This window comes from Centropristis striata, chromosome 9, assembly GCF_030273125.1.
Source record: "Centropristis striata isolate RG_2023a ecotype Rhode Island chromosome 9, C.striata_1.0, whole genome shotgun sequence".
Lineage (NCBI taxonomy): Eukaryota > Metazoa > Chordata > Actinopteri > Perciformes > Serranidae > Centropristis > Centropristis striata.
In genome coordinates this window covers 24,615,260-24,631,184 of record NC_081525.1, presented here as the reverse complement: position 1 = coordinate 24,631,184, position 15,925 = coordinate 24,615,260, and the positions used below count along the sequence as shown (strand labels likewise).

The 15,925-nt window shown below is 38.3% G+C and overlaps 2 protein-coding genes across 4 annotated transcripts in view; one reads left to right on the top strand and one right to left on the bottom strand.

Moving 5' to 3' along the window:
* The window catches only part of rfx2 (regulatory factor X, 2 (influences HLA class II expression)), a 29,797-nt gene extending 28,781 nt beyond the window's left edge, over nt 1-1,016 (top strand). For all 3 annotated transcript variants that reach the window (XM_059340502.1, XM_059340504.1, XM_059340503.1), the window contains one exon: nt 97-1,016. In XM_059340502.1, the coding sequence (XP_059196485.1) occupies nt 97-218 (122 nt within the window). In that variant the 3' untranslated portion in view covers nt 219-1,016. The remainder of the gene's footprint in view (nt 1-96) is intronic.
* A 1,148-nt stretch (nt 1,017-2,164) lies between these two features.
* Nucleotides 2,165-15,925, bottom strand: part of fcho1 (FCH and mu domain containing endocytic adaptor 1) — an 88,117-nt gene continuing 74,356 nt past the window's right edge. The window contains exons 18-27 of the mRNA XM_059340501.1: nt 12,715-13,812; nt 10,801-10,907; nt 9,521-9,710; nt 8,806-8,920; nt 8,295-8,450; nt 8,085-8,217; nt 6,507-6,703; nt 5,700-5,764; nt 3,969-4,136; nt 2,165-2,739 (exon numbers count right to left, since the gene is read on the bottom strand). Coding sequence (XP_059196484.1) covers nt 2,711-2,739; nt 3,969-4,136; nt 5,700-5,764; nt 6,507-6,703; nt 8,085-8,217; nt 8,295-8,450; nt 8,806-8,920; nt 9,521-9,710; nt 10,801-10,907; nt 12,715-13,812 — 2,258 coding nt within the window. The 3' untranslated portion in view covers nt 2,165-2,710. The remainder of the gene's footprint in view (nt 2,740-3,968; nt 4,137-5,699; nt 5,765-6,506; nt 6,704-8,084; nt 8,218-8,294; nt 8,451-8,805; nt 8,921-9,520; nt 9,711-10,800; nt 10,908-12,714; nt 13,813-15,925) is intronic.

Here is a 15,925-nt window from a genome sequence, read left to right as displayed (position 1 = left end):
TGTCCTAGGTATGTCTGCATACAGTGTCTGGGTTTTGGGTCACTGCTGATATCAAAGTAAACTCTAACAGTCCCCTCTCTCTCCCTGTGTCAATAGACGCGTCCTTCTCTGATGACATGAGTGACCTGGGCAGTGATGCTGATGCGTCCAGAGGGCCGAGTGAACCAGCTGTAAAGAGGGAGAGGATTGAAATGAGCCACCCTTTGCAGGAGATGTGAGTCCAGTGATGAAACGGGCCGGACTGAAAGCCAAGGACCAGCATCTCTCTCTGTAAGGGTGACCCTAAAGTGGCCCTTTGGGATGCAGCAGCTTTTTTGGGCCGAGCACACTGCGTCCTCCTGCAGTCAGCGTGTGCAATGTACATAGAGAAGAAAGTAGCAATGTCAGTCCCCCCCTCATTAGCGTTTGTAAGGACGGTGATCTTTCTCCCAGGAAACTTGCGTCTCTTTTTGTTTTGTTTTTTTACTCACAGGGGTGTAACACAGGTCTGATTTAATTTCCGTTTTTGTTGCAACTGTGAATGACTTTGTGCAGTACCTTTTTATTGGATGTGTAACATTGAGTGGTGGTGTGTGGTGTTTGTGATTCTTCCCTTCTTTTTCTTAACTAGCTGTGCCATAGTGTCATTTGAGTGCCTTAGATCGCTAACCTTGAAACCACCACTACAGATGTCTATCTGTCCCTCAGCTGTGCCTCTACCGCAGTATGAATGTATCGTCTCCAAACCTCAGACATTCAAAGCACCTTTAACATTGATTATTAGGTGTAGGTGTGTATACTCCTTGTTGCCTCTGCTGCAGCTCGCAGCAAACACACAACAATAAAAGTAAACAACAACATGCAACCTAATGACCCAAAGGACCTTTCCTTCAGTCGTTCCCACCAGCCTCATAGTCTCACCGCAGCCAGGGAAAGAGTACGTTACCTTGGCTGTGTAAGATGTTTACCTCAATAGATTTCTATGCTGTGCGGCTCAGATGGCACGAGGCAAGTATTAAAGAAAAATGTAGCCACTGTTTGTGTCTCCCACTCCTGTTTCCTTTCATGTATATAGTTCTCAACAAATGGTTTCAATCCTGTGATCGCTCCTCTGTGAGCTGTACGGATACATTCTGTAATTCAGCGACTCGTGTGCCTGTGGCGGTTCACTCAGCTGCCGCAGCAATAAATCCAGAGTAATCGACTAAATGGAGATGGGATGTTCAACTGGAAACTGTTATGTCTCATTGAGCCTCATTTTCTGATTTTAAAAAAAATTGTACATTTCATCCAAGCAAGATCAGTCAATACACATTAGAGCGACGGACCTGTAAAACCAAAACTCTTAGACAGAAAGAGGATCTCGTTGGCATCTGAGCCGGCACACGCTCCCCGACTTCAGATACTTTGACCTCATGCTGTTACAGATTAAAGTCTTATGTTCCGTATGGATTAGATTAAAAAAATATAGAAAAATACAGTGCGTTATTTGGGGGGTTTGTCCATAATAAATTATATATATATATATATATATCTTTGTATGATGTAGAAAGTGTGTGCTCTGTGGCCTGATCTCTCCTCACACTGTACCTTGTTGGTCACATTGTATCAGAAGAAAATGCTTTGATGTGTTATCGATTAGACTGGCGTGTGTGATGAATTTGTTTCCAATCTCAATTGTTCAGTGTGTGAAATTCAATTATTACTGGCGTTACTGCGCCCACTATGAAACTGTCACAAGAGAAATTTCTATTTATATGAACTATTCTGATTTGATTTTGACATCAGCTTTGTGTTGAAATTGGTTTGGTTGATCCCCCTCCCCCCCCGATGATTTTGTTGTAGCGATAAGAATCCTTGAGTTTGAGTTATTTAAGGCTTTTGTAACTTGTGCCTGTCACAGTAATTTGCCTTCAAGTGCTTTGGAGAAAAATGTAATTTCTGTGTGTACTTTGTAATGTTTTGTAAGGCTGTTTTAGATTTTTGTCGGAGGATTATTTTTTATTGAACTAGATTTGGTTCTTCTTACAAGTATACTGAATCCTTATTTTTGTGCATTTTTAAACCTGTTCTTGACTACACTTTAACTATCCTAAGGACAGATGATGGTCTGTAATAAACTGCATAGTTCAGCTGTATTTTGTACTTGGTCACAATGTGTAATAAACTGGTGTAAACCAAAACGTTTGAGCACATTCATTTTTTTATCAAACACCAACATCACAAAACCTCTATTTGCAACAAACAGCAGATTTACAAACATTTAATTTTTTTAAGGTTTGGTAGGAGATCTTTGCTTACAATTGACTTGTTCGATCTTTTGAGTTGCTTCAGAGATTTATCCCATTCAATATTTTCATAATTTAAAAATCCTAGTTTCCATGGCAACTCTTTCAGACAAATTTCATTTTCCTTTCCTCTGTAATTCAAGAAAAGTTCTGACATCTAGCTCAGTTTTCAGTCTCAGAACACAGAACAGAGGAGATTCAATAGAAAAAGAGCTTTCCTCCTGCTAAAGGCAGGACTGAGTGAACAACACACACAACTTAAATTAGAGGAAAAGAAGAAAAGGCTTGGTCCTAAAACAGCAGGACACTGTCAGAAGTAAGTGCACATCGTCCTTCAAGGCTGAGCTATCAGTCTGACCACGAATCATCTCTTGTCTGTCTGGCTCTCAACTGGAAAAAAGTGCAAAGTTCTCTGAACCTGCAGTGATGGTCCTTTACACGATTCACAAGGAGCAGCCAGCCATGTACTTTCCTGTAAGACAAAAATATGATTCATGGTCAACCTACAGTAGACACAGTAAATATGGGTAAAAAGCTTCCAGTAACTATAATTATTTAGTGAAGCCAACAAACTATACTACTACATGTATCAACATACTATAATTGGGCCATTTCTAGCATTTTACAATTTGACCATTTTTGACAAAAATCGCCATACTGTAGTATGACTTTTTTCCCCAGTTTTTGGACATTGCATAATATGATGTTTTTCTGTAATTTCTGGCCATATTATGATCTAATATGTATCAACAGAGTATAATCGACCCATTTTGAACATATTTAGGCATTTTAAAATTTGGTCATTTTGGACATCCCATAATATGGTGTTTTTTTGCTACATTTATCAACAGAGTATAATTGCACCATTTGTAAGCATTTTAAGGCTTTTTAAAATTTGACCATTTTTGAAAAAAAAAAATCAACATACTATTGTATGCCTTTTTTGAGGGGTCATTTTTGGACATCCCATAATCATTTTTTTTTCTCTGTAATTTCTAGCCATATTATGATCTAATATGCATCAACAGACTACAATTGACCCATTTTTAGGCATTTTTACATTTGACAATTTTTAACAGAAATCAACGTACTATACTACAACTTCTTTTTCAGTTTTTGGAATTTGCATAATATGGTGTTTTTCTGTAATTTCTGAGCATAGTATGCTCCAATATGCATCAACAGACTATCATTGACCAATTTTAAGCATTTTTAGGCATTTTAAAATTGAAAAATTGTCATACAGTTGTTTGCCCAAAAATGCCTAAAAACACTGCAGAATAGCACATTGATCACGTTAATAGTGTAAAATAAACCCTGCCATATTATAGTATGTTGAAGAAAGTCAGTGTAGTTTGTCCAAGACTGATGTTGAAAAGTACTATGATAATGGTAATAGTATAGTATGTTCAAAGCCGTATAGTATACCAAGAAAATCTGAAACACTTTGGAAAATGGTGTTTGAGAAATGAATACTTAGTGCCTGACTATGACTAAGCATCTCAAATCAAATTTTAATACTTTTTAAAACCCTGCAGACACACCTAAATCCTAATCAATATTCAATGTAAAATCACATAAACCTGAAAAAAGTACAAAATCCTGACATTTTAGGAGCTGGAGACAAAATGTTTGCATTTTTTGCTTTATATTAGATATTATACGTGTTTAATTATTTAATAGTGTGTGAGTTAGTGTCACCTGTGGCGAATCTCTTCTTGACCAGTGACATGCGGTACCGACTGCCCACCAGCTCCACGTCCATGCCTGACAGCGAGGCCCCTGAGCCCACAAACTGAACAGCCAGGCTGGGTGGAGGGCCGCGGGGGACCTCCAGGCACTGCCAGCTGGCACACAGAGTCCCTGAGCCTGGGACACCGCCGGCAGACAGAAAGACACAGATACATGAGCAACAGTCAACAGTAATGATAAAGACCATAAACACAGTGGGTCACGTAAAGATGAAGGTTCTTCATGCACTTTACTGAAATTAAAACTGTTGTGTCCTATTGTTAAGTGCTGGACACATTTTTTGTGTTGTTTTAATCTTAAAAATGACATCATTCATCACTGCCAACAACTGAAAACAGAAATTATCATTAGATTTTGAAATTTCCGACAGTTTAAGTTTAAGATTTCTCCAAAAATAAACTGTTCGTACTAATCACATCCTGTAAAAAACATTAAATTCTGCCCTCCAGGGCGCAAATGGAAAGCCACGAATGACTCAGCTTAGACAAACAGTCACATAACAAAAATTCAGCAAAACTTTTACTGAACTGTTTACAATGAGCAGAGAGGACAAGAAAGGTTGTCATTTGCGTCTTTTCCAAATGGTGATAGTACGAATGCAAACTCAACTGAACATAGAAACGGAGAAACGAACCCTAAATCTCCTCAATTACAGAATTGTCTGTCTTGTATGGATTCACATGGGCAACAGATCAGCAGCAATGTGTTTTTTATTCATCAGCCTTTTTTTAATTAATGCTAGCACATCTATGTTATTATAATTATAATTATAATTATAATTGCTGTCCTTGTTACTGTTAGTAAAACAAATGTATTACTTACTCAACACTGACAGACACTCATGTCAAGTAACAGTTTAGTGATAAAGAAACAGGAAAACCGTATTTTTCAGAAGGGACAGGGAGGAGTGAGAATGGTCACCTTCAAATTTACTCAAATGAGCGATGTCTTGAAATCTAAACATTTTAACATCCCATCCATCACTGACGACTATAAAAAGTCTTATTCTTTGTTCTCCAGGGTTGCAGTTTCACACAAATAATATATCATTAGATGAAAAAAAGTTGAATAAGAATTTAAAAAAGGGGGAAATGTGGGTGTCTGACACAGGTGAAGGAAACTTTAAGTTCACGTTTGATTTAATTTTAGACTTTCCATCTTAAATTAGAGCCCTGAAAGATTCTTTTATACGCCGCCTCTTATCTGCGCACCATTGACTTTGTGAAATATGAGCAACAATCAATTCGACGCAAAATAAAAGACATTTTATGCCCGTCTTTGTGTCAGTTGATGAGTGCAGCTGCCACGTTCAAATGCTAATGCTGCTGCTAAAAGGTAATGATATGGCTTCAGACTTTAGTTTAAAAAGGAAGAGGATGTGGAGTGCAGAGATCTTAATTACTCATTTCTACCTTTGTCTGACACAATATGGAGATGCGAACCCGACAAGAAGGAAATGAAGTAGAAAATAATTCTAATTTCAATGAGGAGGCAAATATGAGAATCAGATGGCGGCTTATGATAGACACTCACACCTTGACGTCTAACTGACAGCTTGTTTTATATGTGCACCTTTGTGTTGAAGTTTGCCTCTCCTGCTTCTTATTAAACTTTCCTCATTCAATGAAAAGTAAAAGAAATAAGAGAAGAGAGTGGCAGAAGCATCAGCAGAGCTCTGACCTTTGCTGTGGTTGGTCGGGGAGAGGTTGGGCAGTTTCCACAGCAGCCGTCTCTCCTCAGCGTTCCTGAAGAGCAAAATAAAGAGTCAGCGAGGCCGAACCTGCTCCTCCACCTTTCTCCTGTTATCAGCACAGTCATCCTCAAACTCCTAAATGACACTTTACCACAGATTATTAGTGGATACTCAAAACATATATGTGATTTTTAGAGCAACAACAAACAGTTCATTTTATTGTACAATGTAAAATATGGAGGACTGAAGCTGCCAAAATCGAAAAAAGAATAAAAAAATTAAATAAAAAAGCTAATATGCCATTTAATGTACTTACTATAATACTTAGAGAAAAGGCATAAATAATTTTATAAAATGTGACATGAATTGAAATTATGTTTTAATTAGCATATTTATTCATTTACCTTTGAATTTATTCCCCTATTTATTTTTTTTCATTTACTTTATCATATCATTTAAATTTTCTGACATTTTATTGAGCAAGTAATAATAAAAAAAAAAGATATACAGATATATCAATAATGAAAATAACCTTCAGATGGAGCCCTTAAGTGCACACAGTGTGTAAAATACACACTGCTGTGATAACACCTGTGTGGTTTAGTGGCCTTCTGTTCAAATATTCTGATTAAGTGGTTCATTCATAATTGTATTTGTGCGTTACAATAACCTTGTTGATTATAATAATCAGGTAAATAACAGGGCAGACTCCTGTGAAACCGGTTACAGGCCACTGACAGCCAACAGTCACCAGAAGCTGCTCATTATCTGTCCATTATCACATCGTCTCTCACCAGGAGGCGGGCGGCTGGCACTGCAGGTCTGTGGCGGTGTGGTCTAACGGCAGCAGCACCTGGACAGCGGCGAGCTGGGTGGAGGGCGCGGTGGCGGGGCAGCAGTGGTAATCCAGTGACACGCGGGTCACGGTGCCGCTGCGCTGACACTCTGCAGACAGAAGGAGGGGAGCCCGACCCGGGTCCTGAGATGACACCTGAAAAAACAATGGAGACTTTTAAAATTTATATATAAAACAAAGAAATATAAATAGTCCAGATCAGCCTTGGTGGCATCTTAACCCTCCTGTTATGTTGCGGGTCAAATTGACCCATTTCAAAGTTTAAAAATAAAAAAAATAAAAAAAGTTAAAAGTATTTTTTCACAAAAAGAAGAAAATTAAAAGTGTAAAATAAAATATAGGAAAAAATCATTGTCATGCATTTTATATGTAGGTCTTTCCATTGTACATAAAAAAAGTTTTAACATCCAATTTTTATAAATAAAGAGTGAATTATCCTCATTGAACCATGATCTTTGAGAGGTAAAGAACACCAATGCACTAAATATTGATTGAAATGGTTAGTAATGGAGTTATTAATAAAATATAAACAATGTTTATTGGGATTTTTTAGTATCTGACATTTTCGGATAATTAAACATGGCTCGCGTTATTGCTGTTCCGGAACAAACAAACATAACAGGAGGGTTAAGGTAATATTAATTGACTAAATTCAACTGAATGGGATAATTTCCTGATAACTGGCGAAAAACTTTCGAGAAAATACTTGTTTTTACCATTTCTTAGTACCAATCATCATAGTTGGTTACATCTTAAAAGAATACCAAGATTTCTTTGGCATTTATAAAACGTTTTAGTTACAGTAACGCAGTGACATAGTGTTCAGTTAATACATTTCTAATGAACAGTAGCACAAAGTCATCCAGTCATAGCACGGCAGAAATGTGAAACTTGTCTACAAGGAAATAGAAAACAGATATGAAGCATAAAGTTTCCAATAAAATAATTACAGCCGTGTAAAATAAACCATCAGTACTGAATGTTTATAAATAAACATAATTTTTATCCCTTTTATCTTTTTTAATCTCTTTTATCTGTTTTATTTATGTTTTATACTGTGTTTTTATACATAGTACATATTTGTGTACCCCTGCACTGAGTATTGCAATTAATTTGTCATGAATTTCATAATGACAAATGAAGATATTCTATTCTATTCTATTCTACTCTATTCCATTCCATTCCATTCTATTCTATTCTATTCTATTCTATTCTATTCTATTCTATTCTATTCTATTCTATTCCATTCTAAAGTGGCTGTTGGCAGAATTGAGAGCATATTGATTGCCTCTACATGGCTCTCAACATGTTGACTGCTTACTTCTCTCAGGACTTGTCTTGTAGCATAAAAAAATGGACACAGAATCACGACATTTAACACTTAATTTTCATTGGATGGGGTCTTCAAGAAGAATACCTGAATTAAACTGTGTGTCTGACTGGGAGGAACTATATTTCAGTGGTTAAAATGTGCAAAAAATATAAAAAATGGAGGATGAGCATTTTAACTCCTGACCTGATACTTTAGCAGGGCGACGTTGTAGTACGAGGCCTGAGGGTTGAGTTCAGCCTCCCTCTGCAGGAAGAGCTGCAGAGCCTGCATGTTGAACCAGAAGTCTCTGGTGTCTGGGTCGCTCTGAGACGGATCACTGCAGAGACACAGAGACAGGACGGTGAGGATCGCAGCACAGTCAGAAACAAGTTTGACATGCAGGAGGCGGCTGACCTGTAGAGCAGCTTCTGATTTGGCAGGAAGTGATCGATCCTTGAGATGTTGACCAGCCTGAAGCTGAGCACGGGAACGTTGGGGTTGGCTGTGAAAATCCGTGTGATGCCAGCAGGGAAGGACATCGTCAGGTCGCCTGTGATCTTCACCAGACAGCTGAAGAAAAAAGGAAACACAAAACAAGTTCAAATTGATCTCATTAAGGTCATTGTAATTCTGTGAACAAGCCCTCAGACAAAAAAAAAAAAGGCATTAAAGAGGAGCGCCTCCAAATTTTACGCAGTCAGTTTATCACAATGATTTGTTATGTCAAATCAGGCTTCAGTTTTCTGACTTCCAGATGTTTTTTCATTTTCCATCTTCTACTGTAGTTTCAGCTCCAAACACACGTGACATCATTTATACAGACCTTATACAGTACAACTGAACAGACTTTGATGTGTGAAAAGTTTTAAATTTAAAAGTCAAATTTTTGGAGTAATTTATTTTTTATTAGTAGCATCATGCAAACCGGTTGTGTTGTCCGCCTTTGAAGTAGGCATTGATATATTCTGTTATGGCTGCTGCCACCGGCCACGCCTCCTGGGTGCTGAGGGAAATAGGACTGGGACCTCGGGACAGGTGCACTGCAGATGACAAAGAAAATAATTCTGCCGTTAATAAAGTGTAGTGAGTTTAAAGAAATGTTTTGGAAAATACCCCGAAGACTTACACCCATACTACATTGAACACATAACGTGTATGAAGACCATTTGCTGAACAGATGTGCTGCAGAATGTATCTTTTTACTGGTTACACCTACAGCACACATACAGCACATGCTTGTGAGAGTCACACGTAAAATGCTGAGCACAAATACCTGGATAAGGGGTACAGCTAGTACGTTATATATCTTGTTTGTTTCATTCATACAAAAAAAAAAAACACAATTTTTTCCAGGGAATAATGAGCTGGATTTTTTCTTTGGTTTTGGTTTCCTCCTACTTCTTGTCTTTATGCTAAGTTAACTGTCTCCTGGCTGAAGTTTCATATTTACTGAATAGACATGAGAGTAGAGTCAATCTTTTACCTAACTCCCTGCAAGAACATGAATAAGTGATTTTTCCCAAATTCCCAAAGGATTTCTCTAAGTGTATCCGTCTCCCTCGCTGCTGAATACTGACGTCAACATAAATAATGCCGACACTTTCAAACATCCTGTTTTAAATATAATATATGAGACTTGCGCTGTCTTTGTTGGTGGTCCTGGTGCTGGTAGGGCAGCGGTGAGGCTTGTCCCACCCTGGCAGGACTGGGCGCTCGGTTCTGACCCGGCCAGTCGTTGGCCTGAGGGCCCCACTCACTGGGGCTGGAGGAGGAGGAGGAGGTGAGAGAAGGGCTGGGCTCCGGCAGCGGGGAGGAACACAGAGACCGGGACTGAAACAAAAGTAGGTTCTGCTGTGGGTATTTATAGTCTCAGAAATCTCATTTTTTTTAAAATAGGGCACCTTGTGAGTTTTTGTCTTAAAAATTTAAATCTTCACCACTGATGTAGAAAAGAAAAGAGCAGAAGAGAATAGAGACGGTTTGATGCTGCTGCAGTGTTTATTGATGTATATTTGCATGCTGCAAAAATGGGTACTGGTTTAATAATTTTAAAGTTATCATTATTATTCAGTGGGTTTTATTCTCCATCTAATGCATTCTGTCTTTTCTATTTTCATCTTATTAATACTGTTATCAAGTGTTTTATTTTCAATCCTATTTTCCACAAATGTTGGCATTCTAACCCTATTTTCTGTATATGTCAGACAATTTCCTTATAAAGCATGCTGTACTGCATTTCATGTGTGACATGTGCTATACAAATAAGGTTTATTATTATTATTATGATTATCATTATTATTATTTGCAACAATAGCTTTATATTGATGATGTCCCTACTGGATCATCCACTGACACAAAATAGGGACTGTTATCTTTTATCTACTTTACATGCATATGCATGTATGATATTTATAATTTTGATAAGAACAATCACAAAAGGTAATAATTACAGTGCTAAAAAAACACTGAGTTACCTTGTTACCTTGTGAAAAACACTTATTGCTTTATACATAAAGATAATAAATTGCTGGTTTACTGCACAACAAACATGCTCTATATGTATGTGGTGTTTTAAATAAATGGAAAAGTGAGATAATGATTGGAGTTTTTAAATGTTTTTCACTGCTACATTTGAGTTACTCCACATTAACATAGTCTTACAATTACATGTATTCTTACCAGTAGCAGATTAAAACCATATAATTTACTGCATTTTATAAAGCGATTAAATAAATATTGAGCAGAGTTAAGTTCAGAGTAATGGTCCGGCCCTCTGCAATCCCAAAACTTGTGGCTGCCAAAGTGCAGGGAGATTGTGGACTAACCAACATAGCGAGCTGTAGGGTCGCTGGTCACAGGAAGAAGCAACACAATATTAAGAGAAAATGAATTTCTAAAATCAGCTGAGTGGTTGACTCACTCTCTCACAGCCGCTGAGTCGGCCTGAAGTCCTCTTGGCTCTGGTCGCTCTCTGAGGAGCAGCTGTGACCACTTCAGTTGTGTCCTGTCTGAAGTTGTGCTTGGACCCTTACAAACACAAAGAGACACACAAAGTGACTAAAAGCCAAATCTGAAATCACACAGTCAAACAAGATTATAGGAAACAGACATCCACTGAAATCAGTCAGAAGTCGTGTTCAGAACAGCCGGCGACGAGCTGAACGAGAGCGCTGCCAAATACAAACTGGCACAAAATTAATAACATTTAATTTGTCTTGGATTAATTAAGGGACTATGCATCCTGTCTGAATATTCTTCACAGAGAACAAAAAAAATCCTGCCTCACATTTATGATAGTGTTTTGTTAATTTGTGTGACTTCATGATGTTATGACATTATTTTGATCTGATGTGTCGGATTTCTTTGGCTCTTTTAAAGTCAGATTTTTATTCATTTGATATACTTGCTAATGAGACTTTGTGGTGTACAGACAACTTATAATGTTTTTATTATTTTGGTCAGCACAAAAAAATAACAGGGTGGCAAAATTAGAAGCATGGGCATTAAGTGTAAATACTTTAAATTGTTATGTCTCTACTGAGAAAGAGATATGCTTGAATGATGAAATGGGCATTTTTATAATGTATGCATTTTTATTATGGTCATTTTTATAATATGATTCCATGGCCATTTTGTCTACATGTCCCAAAAAAGTGGCAATATCATATTTTCCTTAAGGTTCAAATCACCAGGAATCCAAAACACAAAAATATCTAGTTTGCTTTCATGCAGGACACAAAAAAGCAACAAATCCATTTTATAAAGGTAGAGACAGATAATTGTGGGCATTTCTGCCAATAAACTTACTTTGACGATTAATCAATTATAAAAATAGTTTCTGTCCATTTACTAATTAATTAATTAATTAATTAATGGTTTCAGCTCTAAAATTAGCCCATCATCCTCACTCTGACAGCATGTGATTAAATAGATGCATAGTTGACTAATCACCATAAACTATCCTAGCTAATAGGATAGTTTTCTGTCATCAGCCGGCAATATGCATTTCAAAAAATCTATTATCGAAAAAAGAAAAAGGTTTTGCTGAATAAGCCTTAAATTTATGATTAAGCTTGTCTTGATGGAGAGATTAGGTTTCAGGTAGAAATCTCTATTAAACTGCTCGAATGCAATAATAATGACAATGTATCCCAATTTAACCGTTGGTAGTTTGGCTCCTGATCAATATAAAAGTATGTGTCCAGTCTGTGATTTGTTAATTGCCTCCACACAAACAAACACACACACATATACACCTCCCAAAGGACATTGTTGCAGAAAGCTCATGTCTCTGCTAAATTATTACACACACATTTCCACAGTGGCGGCAGATTTTTAAGCAGCACGGATGCTACTGAATGATCATAGGAATATTACAGGAATACTACAGGCAGCTGTGTGTCTCTGTGATCCCCTTGCTCTTCTATGAGTCTGCGCTGCAGTATATATATATATATATATATATATTCTCTTTATAAAATATTATATATCATATATAATATATATAGAAGAAATGCATCTGGCTTGGAGCTGAGCATTTCATTTGTTTAAACTAATTCTGAACATCACAACCGGCAGAGCGCACTTTATTTTGAAAAAAATAAGTAGGATATCTTTCTGAGAACACGGGATCCTCTGAACATCCAGACGTACTATCTGTACTGTGGTTGTTTTTTTTCATTTATATGTATTTATTCCTAATAATTGTGTTACTAATCGTGCCACCCTTCTTTTCTCTGGACTTTATCTTCTGATAATGTTTGTTAAATTATCAAAATAAATGATTGGGAAGAAAACATGTTATTGGCCAAAAAAGACAAAAAGAGACCAGTACCCTTGTGTGAGCTGACGCTGCATAATATCTGAGTGTTCAGATCCAGGCAGTCTTGATCTTTATCTGTGGAAAAACACAGATCCTCCTGTGGTCCTGAATGCCTCGTGAGTGGAGGGGCGTTCCTGCGTGGCTCGCTGTCTGATGATCGAAGTTTTCTCCTCTCTCCTCCTCCCTCTCCTTTCCCTCCTCCTTCCTGTGTTTTGGAGCTGCTCAGCCCTCCAGAGACACTTTCATTAAACGGGTTGTGGACAGAGTTCCAGTGCATCAGCTCCTTCTTGGTCTGAGCTGTGGGCAAAGAGCCTGAATTAGCATCCAGTACCAGCCTATTGTTTGTTGATCCACCAGCACCCCCACCAGCGCCAATGCCACCACTGCTGCTAAGAGGAGGGATCAACCCGGCTGCTGCAGCCAGCGATGACTGGTGCGTTGGGCTGCCAATCATCGTGATCGCAAACGGGTCATCAGAAGTAACAGGAGGTGGGAGGCTCCGGTCTCGTTTCCTGTCTCTGTCTTTACGATGAGAGGATGATGAAGACGAGGAGGAGGAGGAGGTTGGGAGTGTCTTAGTGTCTGCAAGTGCGATGGTGAATGGATCACCTCGCACCTCCATCCCCCTGCCCTCCTGGGTGGGGCGAGGCGGTGGGCGCGCCCAGGCGTCAGACAGGTTTAAAGTCTCCTGGGTGACAGTCCTCTCAAACGCAGCTAGGAAAGGGTCCTCGGGGGGGATGTGTTTGCAGTTCCACACCGATGACTCCATCTCAGGCGGCGGGAGGGACTGGGGGAAAGCAGGGAACCGCATGGACGAGGGGTCCATATCTGGGGGGACACGAGAGGGACGTGAGGAGGCGACGGACCAGACGCTGGCGGGGTCGTCCTGCGGATGAGGACTCCGACCAGGGGACGGGTCACGCAAAGCAGAGAGGAAAGGGTCCGCAGGTCGTCCCAGTGTCTGTGTCTGCTCTTTACTCTGTGACACAGGAGGCCAGGCCGCCCAGCCCACCGGCTCAGGGGAGGGCCCCAGGGGCTGATGGGAAGGTGAGTCAAGGCCAGAGTCTTCCACGTTCTCTGGCGAGGAGGAGTCGGATGAGAACGCAGCATCTGACACACAAGACAAACACATTACAGAGTATCAGTACAAGATTTGAGGGGACTGATACCAGCAGGGAGGGCTGCTCCATTACTGCAAAAATCCTGATTACGATTGTTTTGGTCAATATTAAGATTGTGGTTATTGACTTACTGGAAACATTGTGCATTAATTGAACTTAAAACAACATAAAAAGTATTTCTTTACTTTTCTTGAACTCTAAATATAATGAATGAATAATAAACTAATATATTGAATAATATAAATAATATGTGATGTAATCAATAAATGAAAAAATAGATAATTCATAAAATAGACATCAAATATAAATAAAATAATACTATTAAATATAACCTAAACAACAACATAAATATTGAATATATAACTAATAAAAATAAATTAGACCAAAATAAATGGGATTAAATAAATTGTAGTGCACCGCCACAATCTACTGAAAAAACACAAACCTAAATACATATTCATCATTTTGGTGAATCTGATAAATATTCAACATATTTCAGTCAGTAATTCAGCACAAATGTGTGAAAACACTCTGCTGTGAAGGAAAAGAGTCACTAGATTTATGACAAAAGACAGTATGAGAGCATCCCTTTGAAATGGAATCAGCACAAATAATAATTTAACCTTGATAATCTTTTATATATATACACATGTATAAATAATTGCTGTAACCCAAAATTGTAATTCAAAATAAAATAAAATTACTACTGGGACAACAATAAATGTAATTACTGATGGAAAAGTGGAGGTCATATTAAATTCAAGGACTATTCATTTACATATTCATAAGGCAGGTGTTCTCTCTTTAATTGGAGCAAAACCTCACAAACACAGTTCAAAGGATCACAAGCAGAGAACTCTTTTGCCTCTTTCATCCAGCTACAACCTCCCTCACAGTCTTTCCTTTTGTTTCCTGCAGGTTAAAAATGTTGTTAAGCAGTCTGTTGTGCAGTTTGACACGTAACCTCCGACACACTTCCTATGACTGCGTTCCTCACATCACCACCTGTAAACATCTGATATCCCAATCTGTTCTTTTCATCTACAGCAGGCTCTGAGTTGGGAAATTGGTTCAAAGCTATCTGATGAGTTTTGGGACGAGGGGACGGAGGATTAAAGACTGTTCCATTGATGCAGACTTCAGCTAGTTCACTTTAAAAGGCCTTAATAGGATCATAGGACAAATGTAAAAAAAAAGAAAAGAAAAGAAAATATTTCATGGGCTTTGGAGGTAATATTTAATTCCATCATTTCATCTTCAGTGTTTTGGGTTGCTCTGAAACAGCCACAAGAGACCAAGAAAACTTTATAGCTTATTATGAGAGAATGAAAATCTACATCCACTCAATGTGATTTCCTGTCTTTATTTGGAGGAGATTAAGTTCTTCTCATCCGACCATTCATCTGTTCAGATTTGGGGGTTCACTTTTGATTAAATAAGAAAGCCAATCGACTTGGCTGCAACTACGTAGTGTTTGTGTTTATTTATGTGCCCTTTCTGATTGTGGCCTAATATTTATTCATTGAACTACAATTTAAAACACAGCCACTGAACATGTGGGTGTGTCGGGGTGGGGAGCCTCTGTGTCATTGCCGTTTTATCCAATTTTTATTGTCATAGACTGTATGATGGCAGTGGACGCAGTCACCACCTTGTAACCCGGTGGTTTTGTTTTTGTGCCTTGGAAGGTCATTGGGTCCAACCAAACACTGAACAATACATTCTTAAGTGAACAAACTGTGACTAAGCGACCTGTCAGTCATACGGAAGCCACGCCATGATGCATACCCTGTTTTATCGTCTATTTCACTCTAAATGGGAGCATAATTTACAAAGTAAACATCTCGTTGTTTTGAAGAAAACTAACGATTGAGACCATAAACTCATTATGAAAATGTTTACTGATGTAACAAATAAAGTGAGGAGTAGGGTCATAATCCTATTTACTTCGATACAAATCGTCTTCTTTTTGCAACCAGTGTAGTCACCGCTGCTGGCCATTAGAAAGAATGCAGGTTTCAGGCACTTCCTCATTGACTACTCACTTTAAAAGGCACTGAGGTTGCTGCTTGGTTGAGATTTTATTCTATAATTACAATTAC